Source organism: Patagioenas fasciata, chromosome 4, assembly GCF_037038585.1.
Source record: "Patagioenas fasciata isolate bPatFas1 chromosome 4, bPatFas1.hap1, whole genome shotgun sequence".
Classification (NCBI taxonomy): Eukaryota; Metazoa; Chordata; class Aves; order Columbiformes; family Columbidae; genus Patagioenas; species Patagioenas fasciata.
Window position 1 is genome coordinate 77,249,541 of NC_092523.1, and position 16,372 is coordinate 77,265,912.

At 38.8% G+C, this 16,372-nt stretch overlaps 1 protein-coding gene across 7 annotated transcripts in view; it reads right to left on the bottom strand.

Moving 5' to 3' along the window:
* Positions 1–16,372, bottom strand: part of RAP1GDS1 (Rap1 GTPase-GDP dissociation stimulator 1) — an 84,609-nt gene that overhangs the window by 39,440 nt on the left and 28,797 nt on the right. For 3 of the 7 annotated variants that reach the window (XM_065836554.2, XM_071808247.1, XM_065836556.2), the window contains exons 2-3: positions 12,546–12,656; positions 1,448–1,570 (exon numbers count right to left, since the gene is read on the bottom strand). In XM_065836554.2, coding sequence (XP_065692626.1) covers positions 1,448–1,570; positions 12,546–12,656 — 234 coding nt within the window. Of the gene's footprint in view, positions 1–1,386; positions 1,571–12,545; positions 12,657–16,372 lie in introns of those variants that run through there. The other 4 variants (XM_065836555.2, XM_071808246.1, XM_065836559.2 and 1 more) reach the window with 4 other exon arrangements.

Consider the following 16,372-nt stretch of genomic DNA (forward strand, 5'->3'; position numbering starts at 1 on the left):
CTGCTATCTTGCTTAAGCAACTATTTCAACAGAGCGAGAATCCAAAGAGGAACACCCAGCTTATCTCAGTCTTGAAAGCACTGGGCACCTTAAATAATTTCTGAACACCTTTGTTTTAAGTTTGGCTGCCAGAGGTCCCAGTTACACCTGCTAATAACTCCAAGAAAAAGACAACAGCTATTTTGCATGACGAATCAGGCAAAATGCCAGCTCTTCTGAAAAGTGTACTCATCACAGCAATTTAAAAGCTGGCAAGGAAAAGGATACATTAGAAACTATTCAGAGATTTCATGTATTAATTCAGATTTGAAAGATACTGGCTAAGTGCTCTGTAAAAGAATCTTGCAGGAAACAACACGTAGTAATCAGTGCAGATATTGCGAACATTGCTTTTATTCTTCACTTACCCCCTTTTGAAGCAGGAGCTAAAAGGACTGACTGTGAGGACACACAGTTGCCTGCAATGCTCTTATTATATTTATTATGTACTTATTAAGCACAGAGAAAAGTATGTGATATAGTTGCATGAATCTATAATTCTGAAACATTTCTAACTTCAAATTTCTATGGTTACATTTTTTTACTAGCTATTTACCTAAATAATTTTAAAACTTAAAAACTAACAAGGTATTAAAGTATCACCTTTTCTTGTTAATGTTGTTTCTGAATATCTATATATAGCATTGTCACAAAATCGGTGCATTGGGTGGAAGAGGTCACACAGGGGTTATCAGTAAGAAGCTGTAGCATTGTGATTCCAAAAAGAAGGTGGAAAGGGAATGTTGAAATAGCCAGGGTATCACTGGGTGAGCTTTAAGATAATTATTTCTAAAGAAAAATAAATAAATAGTTTTAGTTGATCTACTATATTATATGACTCTATGTATATAATACACACTAAAACGGACCCTTGATTCTCATCTGGGATCTTGGGCTCTTACTCTAAAACATATAATGCTGTTTACATAGGAGTAATTGGTTTGGGTGTGATATCAAGGGCCTCACATCGGTAATAATGTTATCACAAATTTCGGATCGAAGAAACAATCTACTAAACCTTAAACACGTGTATACACACTACTGTTGTAACTACATGCATTGTGTGTTAACTGGAAGTACAAAGGATGCAAAGGTAATTATTATTTTATGCATTTCATAAAGCCAGCGGCATGCTGCTTCTGCCCAATAAATTATACTACTGATGGTCTTAAAAACTAAATAGCATGGAAGTAGGGACTAAACAAATCCCAGCAGCCAAATGCTGTTTTGATTGTATCAGAAAGCGGAGAAACAAAATTGGACAAAACAAAACCAGAAAGAGTGAAAGGGAGGGATATGAAAGGTGTCTAATCTACAAAATGAAAACATAAATGAAGTAAAACATACTGACAAGTGAGGTGAAAAACTGAAGATGTTCCAGCAGAAAAGTTCTTGTAGAAAACCTCACCATTTCTGGCTACTTCTGCTATGATGTTAGCTACTTTTGCTGTGCAGGAAGATTGTGGCATCAGCAGACTCGCGAACACCTGAAGAACTCCGCTTTTCTGGATTTTTTCACTTGTCTCCATATCTGAAAAACACATCACACAGAAATGACTTGTGCATCAGCTTGCTTCGGGGAAGAAAAGAGAGAAAAGCAGAACGGAAGTTAAGTCTTCTCAAAGGTAATTATTAATGTTCTTAGTTTTCCGTATTAAGAAGCCAACTGCTGTTTCATTGATCATATTTATTTTATATGATGTGCTTATAGAACATAATACTACTAATAATACTTAATACTAATCCTAATCAATTGATCTTTACAAGTTAACATACTTATATATACAAACTACCGGAGAGCCTGGTAGAAGGACTAAAGGTCATGGAGTGATATGCAGCATCTTAAAACAATGTTTAAAAAGTCAAGGAATGGTACTCCAAAGCAAAGAATTATTGGAAATGTTCAAGGAATGATGGGGGGAAGTCCTTGGAGCTGAGGGCACAGCTTAATGCAGTGAAGGAGTCAGAACTGGAGCTTTAATACCTCTGTGTTACTCTGCTAAGCTACAGCAGCTCCAGGATAATCTCAGTAGAAGGGAAAGGGAAAAATAACACTGAGTTTCTCATAGTAGAGATCAAGGATTGAGGCCAAAACTTTTCTCTTTCTGCTGTAGTAGAGAGGCCAACAGCTCTGTAACAAACTGAAAATTAACATTGATTCAACTGCAATTAAAGGTACTAGATGCTAAAACATACTTTGCCAATGCTTTCAAATAACAACATACTTGTGGTGAATATTAGTGTGACATAAAATACGATTAGATGGCAGCTACTGCTTTAGAAAGCAGCATGACTCCTTACGCCATTCATAATGGAAGTTAGTTACAATTTCCAAAGACGGCTGTGAGATACTCTGATTGACTTTTGCAAACCAAATCCATCTGAATGCAAGGCTGTTGTTCAACAACCCTATCTTACGGGGCATTTTTAAGCCCTACAACATGTACAAACCCCCTTACATCACTTAAAATAAAAGCTTTACAGTAAGTGCAAGTTAAAAATCACTCGAGCTTGCCAATAACGGTGAGAAACAGATGTAGATGTTTCAGAGTGGAAAAGACAGGCCTCTGAGCACCGCTTTCTGCAGTTCTTAGATGTGCTGTTACTCTGGTGTGAGAGCTATCAAGACAGCCAGGCCAGGCAGCAAGAACAGTAATCACCAGATTTTGGTTTTATATAGTATCTTTCAAATCTGGGAGAAAACGGAAGGATATTATATACTCTTGAGCAGCAAGGAGAGGAGCCTTAAACTAATCGGATAGTTTTTCAATACAACGTTCTTTGTTTTCCCCCTAAACAAGTAAATGTATATTTTGTGCATCACAGCCAGGTAGGGTAAGTTTGCAACCCCTCTTGAGCTGTGGTTCACCATGTCCTCCTCCTCCCTTTGTTGGTCTTTGGCTGGGATTACTCATCTACAATATGTCAGTGATGACATCTGATTACAGACAGATTAGGTATAAACTGAAGATGGATTAATTTCAACATGTCATGCATAAGTGCTAATTATTAACCAGTTTGCAATCCGGTTAACTGGAATTTTTGAAATGCACTGAGAAACCATCTCAGAAGATATAATGTAAAGGGCCTTATGGCTTATTTGGAAGCTTCTGTAAGTTCTGATACACAAAATATACTTAGTAGATATATTCTGCCATATATATATATATGGATATATATAGATGAAAGAAAAGGTTGAATTCAGATAAAATCATGTCAGCCCTAAAGACTGATCCAGACAGCTGTATTAGAGAAGAGATCCTTCTTCTTCCTTCAGTTCAAAACTGAACGTACAGAATTCAAAATTGAAAGTGTAGATAAACATGAACCTATATTAGTGGTCAGGAGATATTAATACATTTTCTCCTGCCACACTGCTGAGATACACAGTATTCATTCTTCTTTTTATGATTTGTAGTTTAATGGACTTATTACTGTGCAAAGCATAAATTAAATAAATAGAACAAAATACATCCTGCAAGAAGCGGGAAAATACAATTAAATTCTCCTCCAGGCCAGTTGCGTGTGGCAGATACACACTGATTTATTTTATTAAGATAAGCAAGTGAGCACCAATAAAAGCACAGGGCGCAACAGACCTGTCGGAAATTGGGAAATCGGCTAGCTGGGATCACATAGATAAAAACCATCCCGCTGATTCTTTTTACCAAGGCTGAGCACCAATGTCAAACTTTTGAGGGGAAAAACACGTTATTCTGGCACCATGCAGCAGGATAGTTACTAACTATGCACCCCACTTTTTGCCAGTAATTGCCTTGGGTGCAAAGATTGCCATGGGGCACCTCAATAATGTCTGCTCCAAGTCTACCTAAGCCCTGCTCTTCCTCTGCAGAACACTGACAGTTTACACTTGGTGTAATATACCAATTAATCCAGTGTCAAAATAGATATGACAGTATGACAAAGACATAAAGCTGCATGCTATATGGACAATTAGAAATTGCTACAGGCTTCAGCTTGGGCAAATTCTTGCCTTTATTTGCCTCAATTCTTGCCTTTATTTGCTCTCTGATGTTAGGGGGCCACACCTCAAAACCCTTTTGCTATATGTGATGTCTAGATTTCAAATGCTTGCTTTTAAAGCCTGATTTCTCAGTCTGCACACACTAACCCACCCACTGCCCTCTATCTTATAGCAAAGAAACTGTAGGGCTGCAGTGATGCTGCTTTCGAAACGGCCCTTTTGCACACAATATAATACAGTGATGTGTCACGGCAGCATAATTGGGGGAAAAAACCTCTAAGGTTAAACCTGCAGCTTTAAATGTCTCTCTATATCACTAGATATCAAGACAAAGGGCATGTTAGATCACATAGTGCCAAAATCTTATTAATGTCATAGCTGGGTGATTAAAATGTCAATATCTTTGCTTTTCATGGTTTTTGCAGTGCCTAAGGTCAGAATAATTAAGGGTATGGGCAGGAAATTATTTAATGCCATAGATCAGAGCTGGAGAGCTGAGCACCGTGCCTATCAGACTGCTTAATTAAGTAGCAGAAATCACTACAGGAAAAAAAATCCAATGAGTGCCTCAAATTAAATTCCACACTCTCTCCCCTCTCAGCTCTATTTCCTGTGAAATTTCACTCCTCTCTACTTCACTCTTTTCTCCTCTCTGCATCATTTCGTCCACCTCCAAGTGAAAGAAAAGGCAGGGAGGGGGAAGGGAAAGGCGTATCTGTCGGAGGTACTGCTGCTTTGCCCTTGCTCGCAGAAGAAAACCATAGGGTCACCATTCCTTTGAGTTTAAGTTACGCTATTAGATGTAACCTAACAGTAGTGAAGGCCAGCACTGCAATAATTTCCATGTTGTGGAGCTTTACATGAGAAATGAGGCACATCACAGAATTGTAAATGAGCTGTTCCGTGAGCGTCCTCTTTATTAAGCCAACTGTGCTTGCAATGTACTCTTTTGCAAAATGCCTGTATTTCTACCTGCAAAGGCGTTTTATAAACCTCCTGAAACTACTGCAGAAAATTACCTTGGCTTTATAGTGTCCCTCCTACATGTACTCCCATCAGAAAGAGAAAGATGAACACATGAATAAATAATGATGAGCCACGTACCTCGCGAAAGGAACATTCCATCTGCTCTTTCAGAAGGCAGAAGGGAGGCGAATGAAGGGAGCAAGGGATATCTTTCTAACTGACACATCCCGCGAGCCACGACAGTAACAAACATTCATGTGACAAAGAGCAAGTATTGATGCTCTCTCCATATAGGGCCTCCCTCAAAAACCACCATCTCACTCTCCACAGCCTCCTACTCTGTTTTCCAAGCCACAAAGTGAGGATTTTAATCTGACTACAAAAGCACAAAAAGTGGGTTGTAAAGAACCTCAGTGAAACAAATGATGTGCTGCCACGCAACAAAGAATGCAGCACTGATAAGGAGGCTTTTGCTTAACATAACTTAGCAAAAAAAAGACTGTTCCAATTATCAAGAATTGTTTTTACAGAAAAAATAATCCTCTAATGATAATTTTTACATAGAAATAAGTATATAAATATAACTTCCTTTTGGCATGCGCCTCCTCACATGGGGAAAGTCCAACAACTACAATCTGCCTGCTCAGTTATCCTTCAAACCGGAGCCCTGAAGGCAGGGAGGGGAGATTCTCCCTTCGCTGTGCGAATGTTCCCATCCTGGGCTTCGCTCTGTTCTGTCTCTGCCAGCAGCAACAGGGCAACTTCAATTCCTATTTTTCATGAAGAAACAGAGATAGTGCACAGATGTTTGTAATTAAAATCTCAGCTCTAACAAGGAAGGAAGGACAGATGGAGAGACAGATTCACCAGCCAACTAGCTGCATGATTCCCACCAATTAAATTCTCCAAAAGCCATATCCAAAGAATAAAAGTGAGTTTCAGGATAAAGCCCACCCCTTGAATAGCCTCTTGCAGGTACCAATGAAGTAATTTAATCAAAATACATGCCAGCTTTGCCTTCAGTGAATATGTAGACCAATACTTCCATGGATATGTGACAGCACAAGGCAGAATATTAAAGTTGGGTAACTCGGAACCCCTGAGCTCCTAAGCTGGATGGATGTAGCTCAGAGCCCTGACACAGAGTTTGGTGGATTTATCTGAGCTCCCCTTTGCTGACTGACCCCCACATGAGGGAGTTCGGTAGCACAGTTGCTGAAAGAGCTTGATATTGGTGCCTCAGCTGCCACATTCATTGTCCAGCATCGTAGTACAGATGTCATCCTCTGGTATCGTCATGTTTTCTATTCAGCTTGGGTAGACATTTTAATCTGCCTCCTCTGTTACTTGTACTAACCGGACATACTACAGGACCCTGGGTAAAGCCGTAAGAATCTCCCTGCTTTCGTTTTTCAATCTCTGTAACGGAAATACGAGGCCCGTAATGTAAAATCCTTTTGCCAAATCCGATTTAGTTTAAAAAATCAAATCAGATTTGAAAGCTGTGCGTTATATACATGCAGGAAATGCTTCCTATTCCTTTTAAGCAATCTCTTAAAAGTGCTCTCAAGCAAGCTAAAATGCCTGCTGTAAAATTCTGCCCAGTGCTTATTGGAAGAGAACGTCTACATAAAATGGATTTTTTTAAGCTACTGATGTTTTAAAAAAGTTTTGTTGCCAAAATAGATTAAGGAAAAGCTGAGCTAAAGAAGATCATGTTTGTAAGTCATACAGGACTAGGACAAAGCTAAGAATGAAATTTCAGAGGTGAAATTGCCAATCACATGACCATACAACAAAACCAAAACACCACCAACCAAACAACAACAAAAACTAACAAAACCAAACCAAACCACAAACAAAACAAACAAAAAAACCCAAACTTTTTGGTTTTTTTTAAGCAGGCCTTTTCCTTTGCTTCTATATTTCAGGCCTTTTCATTTGCTTCTCTATTGCATTTCAAAAATGTGATATTAAAAAAAAAAATTGTCAATTCTATTATCTGGAACTGCTATTCACAGATGTCTTCTGTGAAGAAAAAATATATCATATTTAATATTTATTTGGCACATTGAATAACACTTGGAATTTAACACTTGGATAAACATCAGTTAACTATCTGGCACTACTAAATACATCACTATTAAGAAGAATTTATGTAAAATATAATCCCACTAAGCAGCAGTGATTATCATACAGTATCATTAGGATACACCAGTTTACTGGGAGACAGTCCAATAAAAAGCAGTGACCTTGATTTAGTATGTTCCAATTAAATAGGTAAACTGTAATCATATATTACATACAGCACTTATGATAAAACATTTCTGGATTATGTATATTCAATGCCATGAAAAGGCAACAACTTTATGAGCTAAGATGCGACAAGCATCCTTCTCCAGCAAAAAGAAGGAATGCTTTATAACAGTATTTGAGCCAAAATTCCCAGTTACAAAATACCCATCAGGATCTCCAACTTTCAGAAAGGCGTTAGACTAGAAATATTCTCAGGTAAACTTAAGGGACTGTCATGATCTTAATTGTCATTGCAATTTGGCTCCAATAGATTATTTGCATCAGAGGCAGACTAGAAATTCTCACTTGTATGAGTACGCTGGTCTAAGATGTGGGATTTGGGCTTGACTGCTTCCTCCCAGCAACCCCTTCCTGCTGATGTAGCTATACTGCCAAAAGCTACAAAAATCATAAAAGTCTGGTTGGTTGGTGATGTCACTTTCCGAGGGACGTGGTGGAAGGTATTGTAGCACAAGGATGTTTTAGCCAGAAGAAACTGCATCCGTACTAAGCTGCTTTCCATCCTCACGGGTACAAAAACAGGCCTAAGCCTTCCCTGGAAGCTGAATATAAAACCTTCCTCAGGGTTTTATGCACTATTTTCATTTTCTCAGCAAAACCATCTCTCTATACGAAAATGCTCCTGTCAATTTTATTTTCCTCTGTAATCCATTATCAGCATTTACGTGAACTTGATTGTAAACTTAAAGTGCCCATCCAATGGGGCAAAATGAAAGTGATTTCAGGTGATGTTTATACCTTAGAATAGCTCTGCTACGACAAAAGGTTCTGCAACTACGTTTTTGCTGTGTTTGGGGTGGGAGGGCAGCACATCTTTTACTTTCATACATGTGAGAACACCACGGAAACCAAAGATGAAGTGACTGTTGCTTAACCCTGTGCGTACTAAAGAGGTACAAGATTTCACTGACAACAGATGCCGCTCTCATGTGCTATGAGTTGGGCAGAGAGCCACTCCCTGACTCTGCAATGAATGAATACGGGTATGCACAACCAGCTGTCAAAAATGTCCAAAAAGGAAAAAGATAAAAACAGGTAAAGCTCTCATTCTTTTCATAAATAAAAGGCATTAATAGAGATAGTAATACCTTTGAACACAAGACCTATGGGGAGAGGCTGAGGGAGCTGGGGTTGTTTAGTCTGGAGAAGAGGAGGCTTAGAGGTGAGCTCAGCACTCTCTAGAACCACCTGAAGGGCAGTTCTAGCCAGGGGGGGATTGGGCTCTTCTCCCAGGCAGTCAGCAATAGGACAAGGGGGCATGGGCTTCAACTCTGCCAGGGGACATTTAGGCTGGAGATTAGAAAGCAATTCTGTGCAGAGAGAGCGGTCAGCATTGGAATGGCTGCCCAGGGAGGTGCTGGACTCACCGGCCCTGGAGGTTTGTAAACTGAGATTGGACATGGCACTTAGTGCCATGATCTGGTCAGCGGAGTGGAGTTGGACCAAGGGCTGGACTTGATGATCTCTGAGGTCTTTTCCAACTCAGTTGATTCTGTGATTCTGTGTGATTTTAAAATTTCAGTAAAGCAAATTTTGTTTTCCACTTGAGCCCTGACTTTAACAATAACAAAACATTATCTCTAAATTCTCCATTATTTTTCTGCTCCAGTAGAGGAGTTTTTCCATCTTCTATGGCCAGTGAAGATCAGAAAAAGGAACATCAAGTATAGGAAGAGCATGAGTACTACCTAAATTCAAGAACATATGGAAGCCACAGCTATAAAGAACAGAATAAAATGAAGAATTTCCAACTCAAATATAACCTCTGTGTTAACATATGGTTGTGAGAACTGGAAATCCACTAGAACATTAAAGACAGGAAACTAGAAGCCTTTGAAAGCAAGTGCCTAGAGAAGATTCAGGGCATTGGACAGAAATTCATCGCTGATGAAGGAATGTGAGAAATCTGCAGTCTCTGCAGAAATGCAACATTTTCTTAAGCCTTCCAGATGCTCACACATCCATCAAACAGGAACCAACGCGGTTCAGAAAACCTACTGGTGACTTTCAAGAGAAAACCTGAACAGAAGCTTTAGGTAGGAGGACTGAGCTCACGATCTCAACACCACAAAGCTGAAGCAGCAGGAGGTGATGGCCAAGGCTTGGTCAGCAGCTGCCCAAGAGCTTTGAAACATCACGGTATTTTCTCTGATACCACTCTGCACCGACTTACATTAGCTGGGAATCCAGAACTAAAATATCTGCCTAAATGGGAATATTTGTCTCTCCAAAACGTGTCTCCTACAGAAATCAGCTGTGCAGGATTTTCAGACCCGGGTCTCAGATGCAAACTGCTATACAACTATCTCCCAAGACAAATACCAGCTAAAACCATTTGAATTTGGTTTGCCAAATATTTACCAGCAGTTATCATATTCAGCAAACCCTGTGATTCTTGATTTGATTGCTGTGACAAATGGCAGAATTGCTCATAAAGCCAGACAGGAGGTGGCACGTTCCAGGGCACTACAGCCTGTCTGGGATTATCGAAAGATGAGTTATCAGGAGGAATGTGACAAACAAAAGAAAAAGCAGCAGATTACATAAAAAGAAATTAAAAACTACAATATTCATCATAACTTTGCCATCCCTTTCTGTGTGGTAGATAATATCAGAAGAAAGCAGTTTGCAATGCTTTAACATAAGGAAAATTTAAAAGATCGTATGCAAAGTAAATGGAACTATAATTATCACTATACTGAGACTACGGAATTTAACTGATGTTTCCGCAGCAACCACAACCCTACACGGCATGCAGGCAGCCAGCAATTAAAAGCACTGTCATGCTCTCTCAAACATTCCTATGTACATGCAACGCATCCAAACTGAAGTTGTGGAAATGATTATTTCCTTTGCTAAAAATCTCAATGTTGTATTAACACTGGGATTAACCACTATTTTTGGCTGACAGGAGATGGGATTGGGTTGCATTAGTGTATTAGTAATATACTGAATTTTATAAGATAAGATAAAATATAAGATAAATTTTATCTTTATAAGATAAAATATTTTTCTCTTCAAGGCTTAACAAGGGAATAAAACTTTAAGTTCTTGTGACTTACGATACCACCATTAATTCCCAATGAAATCACAGTGCTATAAAATTATCTTAAACTCTATTCCTTGCACAGCTGATTTTTCTAGTGTTACTCTAATATGATGAATTACTGAACTATAATCAGAACGTATAGATCATTAATATAATCATACACATGGGAATATACTAAAGGAGAGCAGAATAATTATTTGGGAAATCATATTTACATTAGTTCTGTGTTACAATTAACATGTTTTATATAAGCAATCTGACTTCTAATTATTGCTATCTAATAACTTATACACAGAGGTATAGTGTGTATCCCATATCTATATGATATCATATATATGTGATAATACACACTGTATCTAAAAATCAGTCAGTCAATCAATAAAATCCATATTAAGATGTTAACTGGATGGATAAGAACTATGAGAAAGGACATTCAATGGTGGTTTGGTCAAAGGAAGGACAGTCATGACATATTGGTAGCCCAACAACTACTCAGAGTCTGCACTGTTTAGAAAGGTGAATCTATAACTCTGTTGAATCAATCAACATGCAATTTACCTCATCATCTCTGAAGTCTCTTAAATGCAATTCTCACAAATTTATTTCAAAACAGAAACCTGTCTTCTACAAGGATTTTTTTTTCCAAATCATCAGACTATCTTGGGAATTAAAGTATCCAAGTGTCTAATTCACTTGAAAGGGAATTGCTATACAGGCTCCTAAACCAGCAGCGAGCTGTTAGAGAAACTGCCCTTCTAACCCATCTCATTTTCAGTGGGTCATCTTAGTCGCCCTCAATCTTGGGCAACTGAAAATACGTCAAGACATATATCACATGGCAGCTCAGCAGATTTGTATCCGTGTTAGTGACTTACATGCAAAGAACACGGTAAATGGTAGAGGGATTACAGATATTGTTTGAAAACTGCCTAAAAGAGAAAGGTCAAGATCCTAATAATCTGCTTGTCTGATCTGGCAGCTGTGAGACTCGAATAGAAAATATTTTGGAAGGAAAAGCAAAGCCCTACACTGAAATGGAAGAAAGTAATCTGGTTGCAAGGAACCATTGCTAAGTTTGTTCTATGTTAGTCAAAATTATTTTGCATCTGCCAAACTTGTTTTGTGAAATAGCTACATGACCTTCGTAGAGCACAACGGTAAACTCTGGTATTTACACTAAGTACTTTGTCATTTTTCATACCATCCTCTTTTTAGTACTTACAATTAAGTTTTACACTTCAAAGTACTGGAACTACCAAATCCAATTGGAAGTTGGATTAAAGATGCAGAGGCTGTTGTAATCCATATTTGATTTGATATGGATGGTGCTTATATTCTATTGTGAAAAAATCATGAAGTTTTTTACACCAACTAAGCCAAAAGGCTGTGATTTGTAGAATATCATCACAGGAAGGAAACAGGACTTATTAATAGTATGTACTTCTGAGTGTACTGATATTTACAAAGAACAAAGTCCTATTTTTTTTAGATGAGGAATTTCTAATCATGGCTTGTATCTATCCTGACAAGTTTTTCGACCTGAATTTGTACACAGGTTTTTCTTCTACCACCATCTGAAGCGCTAAGAAAGTTAAACTTGGAAAAGTCCTATAAGCTGTCATCTTCATTTCCCATACCTTTCTGCCACCGAGAACGGAGACACACATTCTACAGCTTTAGGTGAAAAAGATGTCTTGTTCTATTCTTAAGTCATTTTTGTTACCATACCACATCTCAAATTTGGAACATCTTTGGATATCCAGCCTATTTCTGCCACTTGAAAGTACTGGAAATAAGGAATATGGGATCAGAAGTTTGAGGAAATACACATAACAAATCGGAAACTATGCCCTTTTAACAAGAATTAGCAAGCAGCTCCAATATTGCTCTCCCCATCTTATCAGGCTTATTTCTCCATCCATGTTCTTTGTTTCTTTGGTGATCAATTGGAAAAGTAATTGTGCTACTTTATCATATTGGAAAAAGAACGGGAATGTCCAGGTATCTGTTGTCACTTTATTCAGTTCTACCTGAATGTTACAGATACATAGGTTAAAAACAATGAAACCCAGCACAGCCAATCCAGCAGCCTATTGCTTGAGTCGGTCCTTCTGTCACATTTTACTACACCCATTTCAATCCACTGATCTCATTATACGATTTAAAATTTGAAAGGTCCATACAACTTACTGTTTTGTGCCAGAGCCTGAAGCAGACAGTCCAAGCAGCCCTCCAAGCTATCTGCTGTGCTGTCAGTCGTCGTTATCTTCAGCTTTTTCAGGGCATCACTTAGATTATCTGCTTGGGAAACACAAAGAAAAGAGAAATCAGTGTCCTCATCAATTTGCTAACAGCATTATAGCCTTGAAAGTAAATAGTTACTGTAAAATAAACAAGATCCTGTATCAACGAAACAGGCGTGTATGGTCTGTATCCTGAGGATACAAAAAAACAGGAGTCCAAGGTTATAGATGAAATGAAATTTGTCAAGTTTAAATATACATTTATCATTCTGCATCTGAGAACAGGATGCTAGCAGGCACTTTAGGAAATGCCACTGAACAGCAATTTAGCCATCAGTGTTTTCTCAGCCTGGTTGGTGCAGAAAACCAGCAGCCATTTCTTTGCTTCTATCTTTGTGGGAAAAAACAGGATGGAAATAAGTACATCTTGATTTTTTTCATCAATAAAGGGAAAATAATTGAAAATGCCATTTTCTGCATGCTGTGCAGGCTTCCATCTTGGCTGTACATTCACAGATCCCTAGTGCTAAGATTATAGCCTTTTAAGTATTATGCCATTTTCCACCACGAAGTTACAAGCACCATTGTTTGTATGAACTGTGTTAACTCTTGATCCATAAAAACACAAGGCATCTTCTAGAAATATGAAAGTTCTGATGTGGATTTCAGATAATTAAATAACTCTTTGCGCTTTAAAATAAAAATTTTAAAAAAACCCCAACACCCAAATCACATAACTCTCAACAGACGCACGTTTCTTCCCATAAAAGTTGGGGTAAAAATGACTGTTAATGTTTTGAGTGTTCTGTGTATTCAGAGCAAGGTATAAGTGTCGGCAGCTGCAGCCCGAGTGTCTTTGGGTTGCGTGCTGCTGACGAACCTCACTCTGAATGGACCATCCTCTTAAAAAACAAGTGCTGATTTAGTTTCCATGCCAACTCTGTCAATAAGCAGAAAGTGTTACTCAAAACAAATACTGTTAAGTGGTGTCTAGCTGTCTCTTGTTCCCCAGTGACTAATCAAAAAGCCTTGACCCAAGCCCTAGAGAACCGTGTGTGTGGTTCCTTTGCAGTGCATCAATGGTATCTCCTGAGCCTCAGAGCTTCACATTGATGCATAGCGACCTTGCAGCTGCTGTGCTTTGCTTCCTTTTCACTTGCCCACATATGGGATGGTGCAAAGGACAGGAGGGATGGCAAGAATTGCCCTTTATTTGTCTCGGAGGCACTGGCCGTCCTGTAGAGACACAGCAGGAATCCTGTGAAGAGGGTGGAATCTCACTCCTCTTGGAGCCGCTCTGCTCCTCAGCCAAAGCTGTGGCTTTTGTCCCACCTCCACTTTTTGTAGCGTATGCTTTTGTAGCCCGATATCCCATACAGATATGGGTAAGATGCTTGATTTTTTAAGTCCTCAGTATTTAGGTACGAAACTCATCATTGAATTGTTTATCAGGCAGTTAGTTTGTCTGTTTAGTAAGGAACATGTTCTTATCTACACCATAGCCAGAGATTTCATTACTCCAAAAGGCAGAGCCAGCAGCTTTTGGGGCAGCTGCGTTTGGTTGTGCTCCTTGAGATATCAAACCTTCCCCCCTAGCACCTCCCTACGCCAAACTGACATCACTAGGAAAAAGCTACCGAGGAAAAAAACCCAGATTTATCATATTCACTTGTACTGATCGATGCTACTGTCTTGCGGGCTTACTACAGCACATATATTAAATGACACTTAGCAAACAGTAGAGCTGCACATGCACTGCAAAGCCTCATTGCTTAAATATATTCTTCAGGAAATAGAACTGGAATTTTCCAAAAGACACAGGTGCAGGGGATCCAAAGACCAGCCCCAGTACTACAATTTAACATTCCACATCCCACCTCCTTTTATACTTTCCTCGCCCACCTCCCACTCATATTACTCTCTTTAGTTTTTCTGCTAATATAGCACTAATTCTCTTCCATTCTACAGGCATCTCATCCTCCCTGTATACTCACACACTTAGCTTTGAAGCTGTGGCAACCATTTATAGTGAGAGGACTAAATCTATATATAAAATAGGGGTTCCCATAATCTGGGGAAGAAGAAAATGCATAGGTAAAAAAATCCACTTTCATACCACATTTTGCAGGCTATGGAGAGATGCTGTTGTTATCAGAGTGCACATCCAGACTCTTATTTCTCTCTTATAGCCTCTTCTGTCTTTCATGTGCCAAATAAATCACAAGTTCCCACTCATTATTTCACTTCACTGTGCAAAGAGATAAGTACTTTACCTCAAATACTCGTAATTTCTTCTACTCCATGCAACATCAGAACCTGCAATAGACTTAGCAAGGTCTCCCTAGGCTTTTTTCCTACCTCCCCTTTCTGCTTAATGCCATGTTAAATTTTTCTGGGGAAAGCCCACTATTTAAATACTATACAATTACATATGATACATTTTGTGGGAATTTTTAAAATGTAACTATGCAAATATTTCATTCCCTAGGACAAACAACTCAATTTTTCATGCCCATGCCACTGACATACATGGGCATTTAACTTCAATTCTAGACACACAACCAATGGTGTGCCATGATACTTTTAAAATGCCCTATGAAATTATGTTGCAATGTGTCCCAATTTGCCACTTCAATAGATAAGATTGGGTACTATGAGAAATTTAAAAATAATAAAAGAAATTACATTAGAAACCGTATGCATAAAGTGTGTTTCTAAAATAATTACAATAATCCTCGATTATCTAACAAGCCTACAACTCTGAAGTTATTGCAGCTTGAGACTTACTCCCTCTGTGCAGATGAAGAGAACATACAGAGGAATACTGTGAAAACACAGAGGAAAAACAATCCTTCAGGAAAGACTTTATTTGCCCACTTTGATTCTTTCTGTCAAAGGCAGTCTCTGTTCTAAATAGGGTCAACAGCTTGAAAGATACATTTACTTCTGAAACCTGAGAATCTTGGATGTATGCAAATACATCTTAAACAGGTTCAGAGGGTTTGTTGTTGTTTGTTTTCTTTTGCTGCTCTGAGATGACACAGACAGGGATAGGGAGGAAGGGCTGTAGTGTTCCAGCAGCCTTTCACCATAAAATCACACGAGGTGTCCTGACTTCTGCAGCTTCACAGCTGCCTTAAACTGCCATTTAGGGAAGAAGCTGCAGATGCTTGTATTCCATGTACAAAACCCCCGTTGTTTTCTTGTGATCATCTCCTGCTTATCTTTCTGTCATTTCCTCTCTTTCTATAGAAGCGGTTTCCAGTAGGCTTGTTACTGCATAGGCTGATCAGATTCTCAGTGATAAACACACTGGATAAAAACAATACAAGGAATGTTGAGTGTCAAGGAAATGTGAATAAGTAGATTTTGTCAATATGCAAGGTCATACAGAAGTTCACACAAAGGAAGATCAAAGGGGGCAAGATCAGGATGGTAAAGGTAAAAATAAGGCTAGTCGTGTTCCCTAAGGCACAATTGCTCAGCAATCTGGTACCAGCTCATTAGTTCGTGAGGCATCGAATCACAAGTTTAACAGAAATATGAACTATTTTGTTGATGACCCCAGGCACAGAGAGTTGATCGTACTTAGACCTGGCTTACCGGATTGCTTTCAGAAGAATTAGTTCTCTTATCTGGACAAAAAGCCTTGAATCTCACAGAACCCAATCCCATAGATCCTAATGATACAAACTGATAAATGAGGAATTGTCAGACCTGCCTCACCCATTCCACCTACTGTTGCATTTTGGTTTCTCCTGATAACTGTTCCTG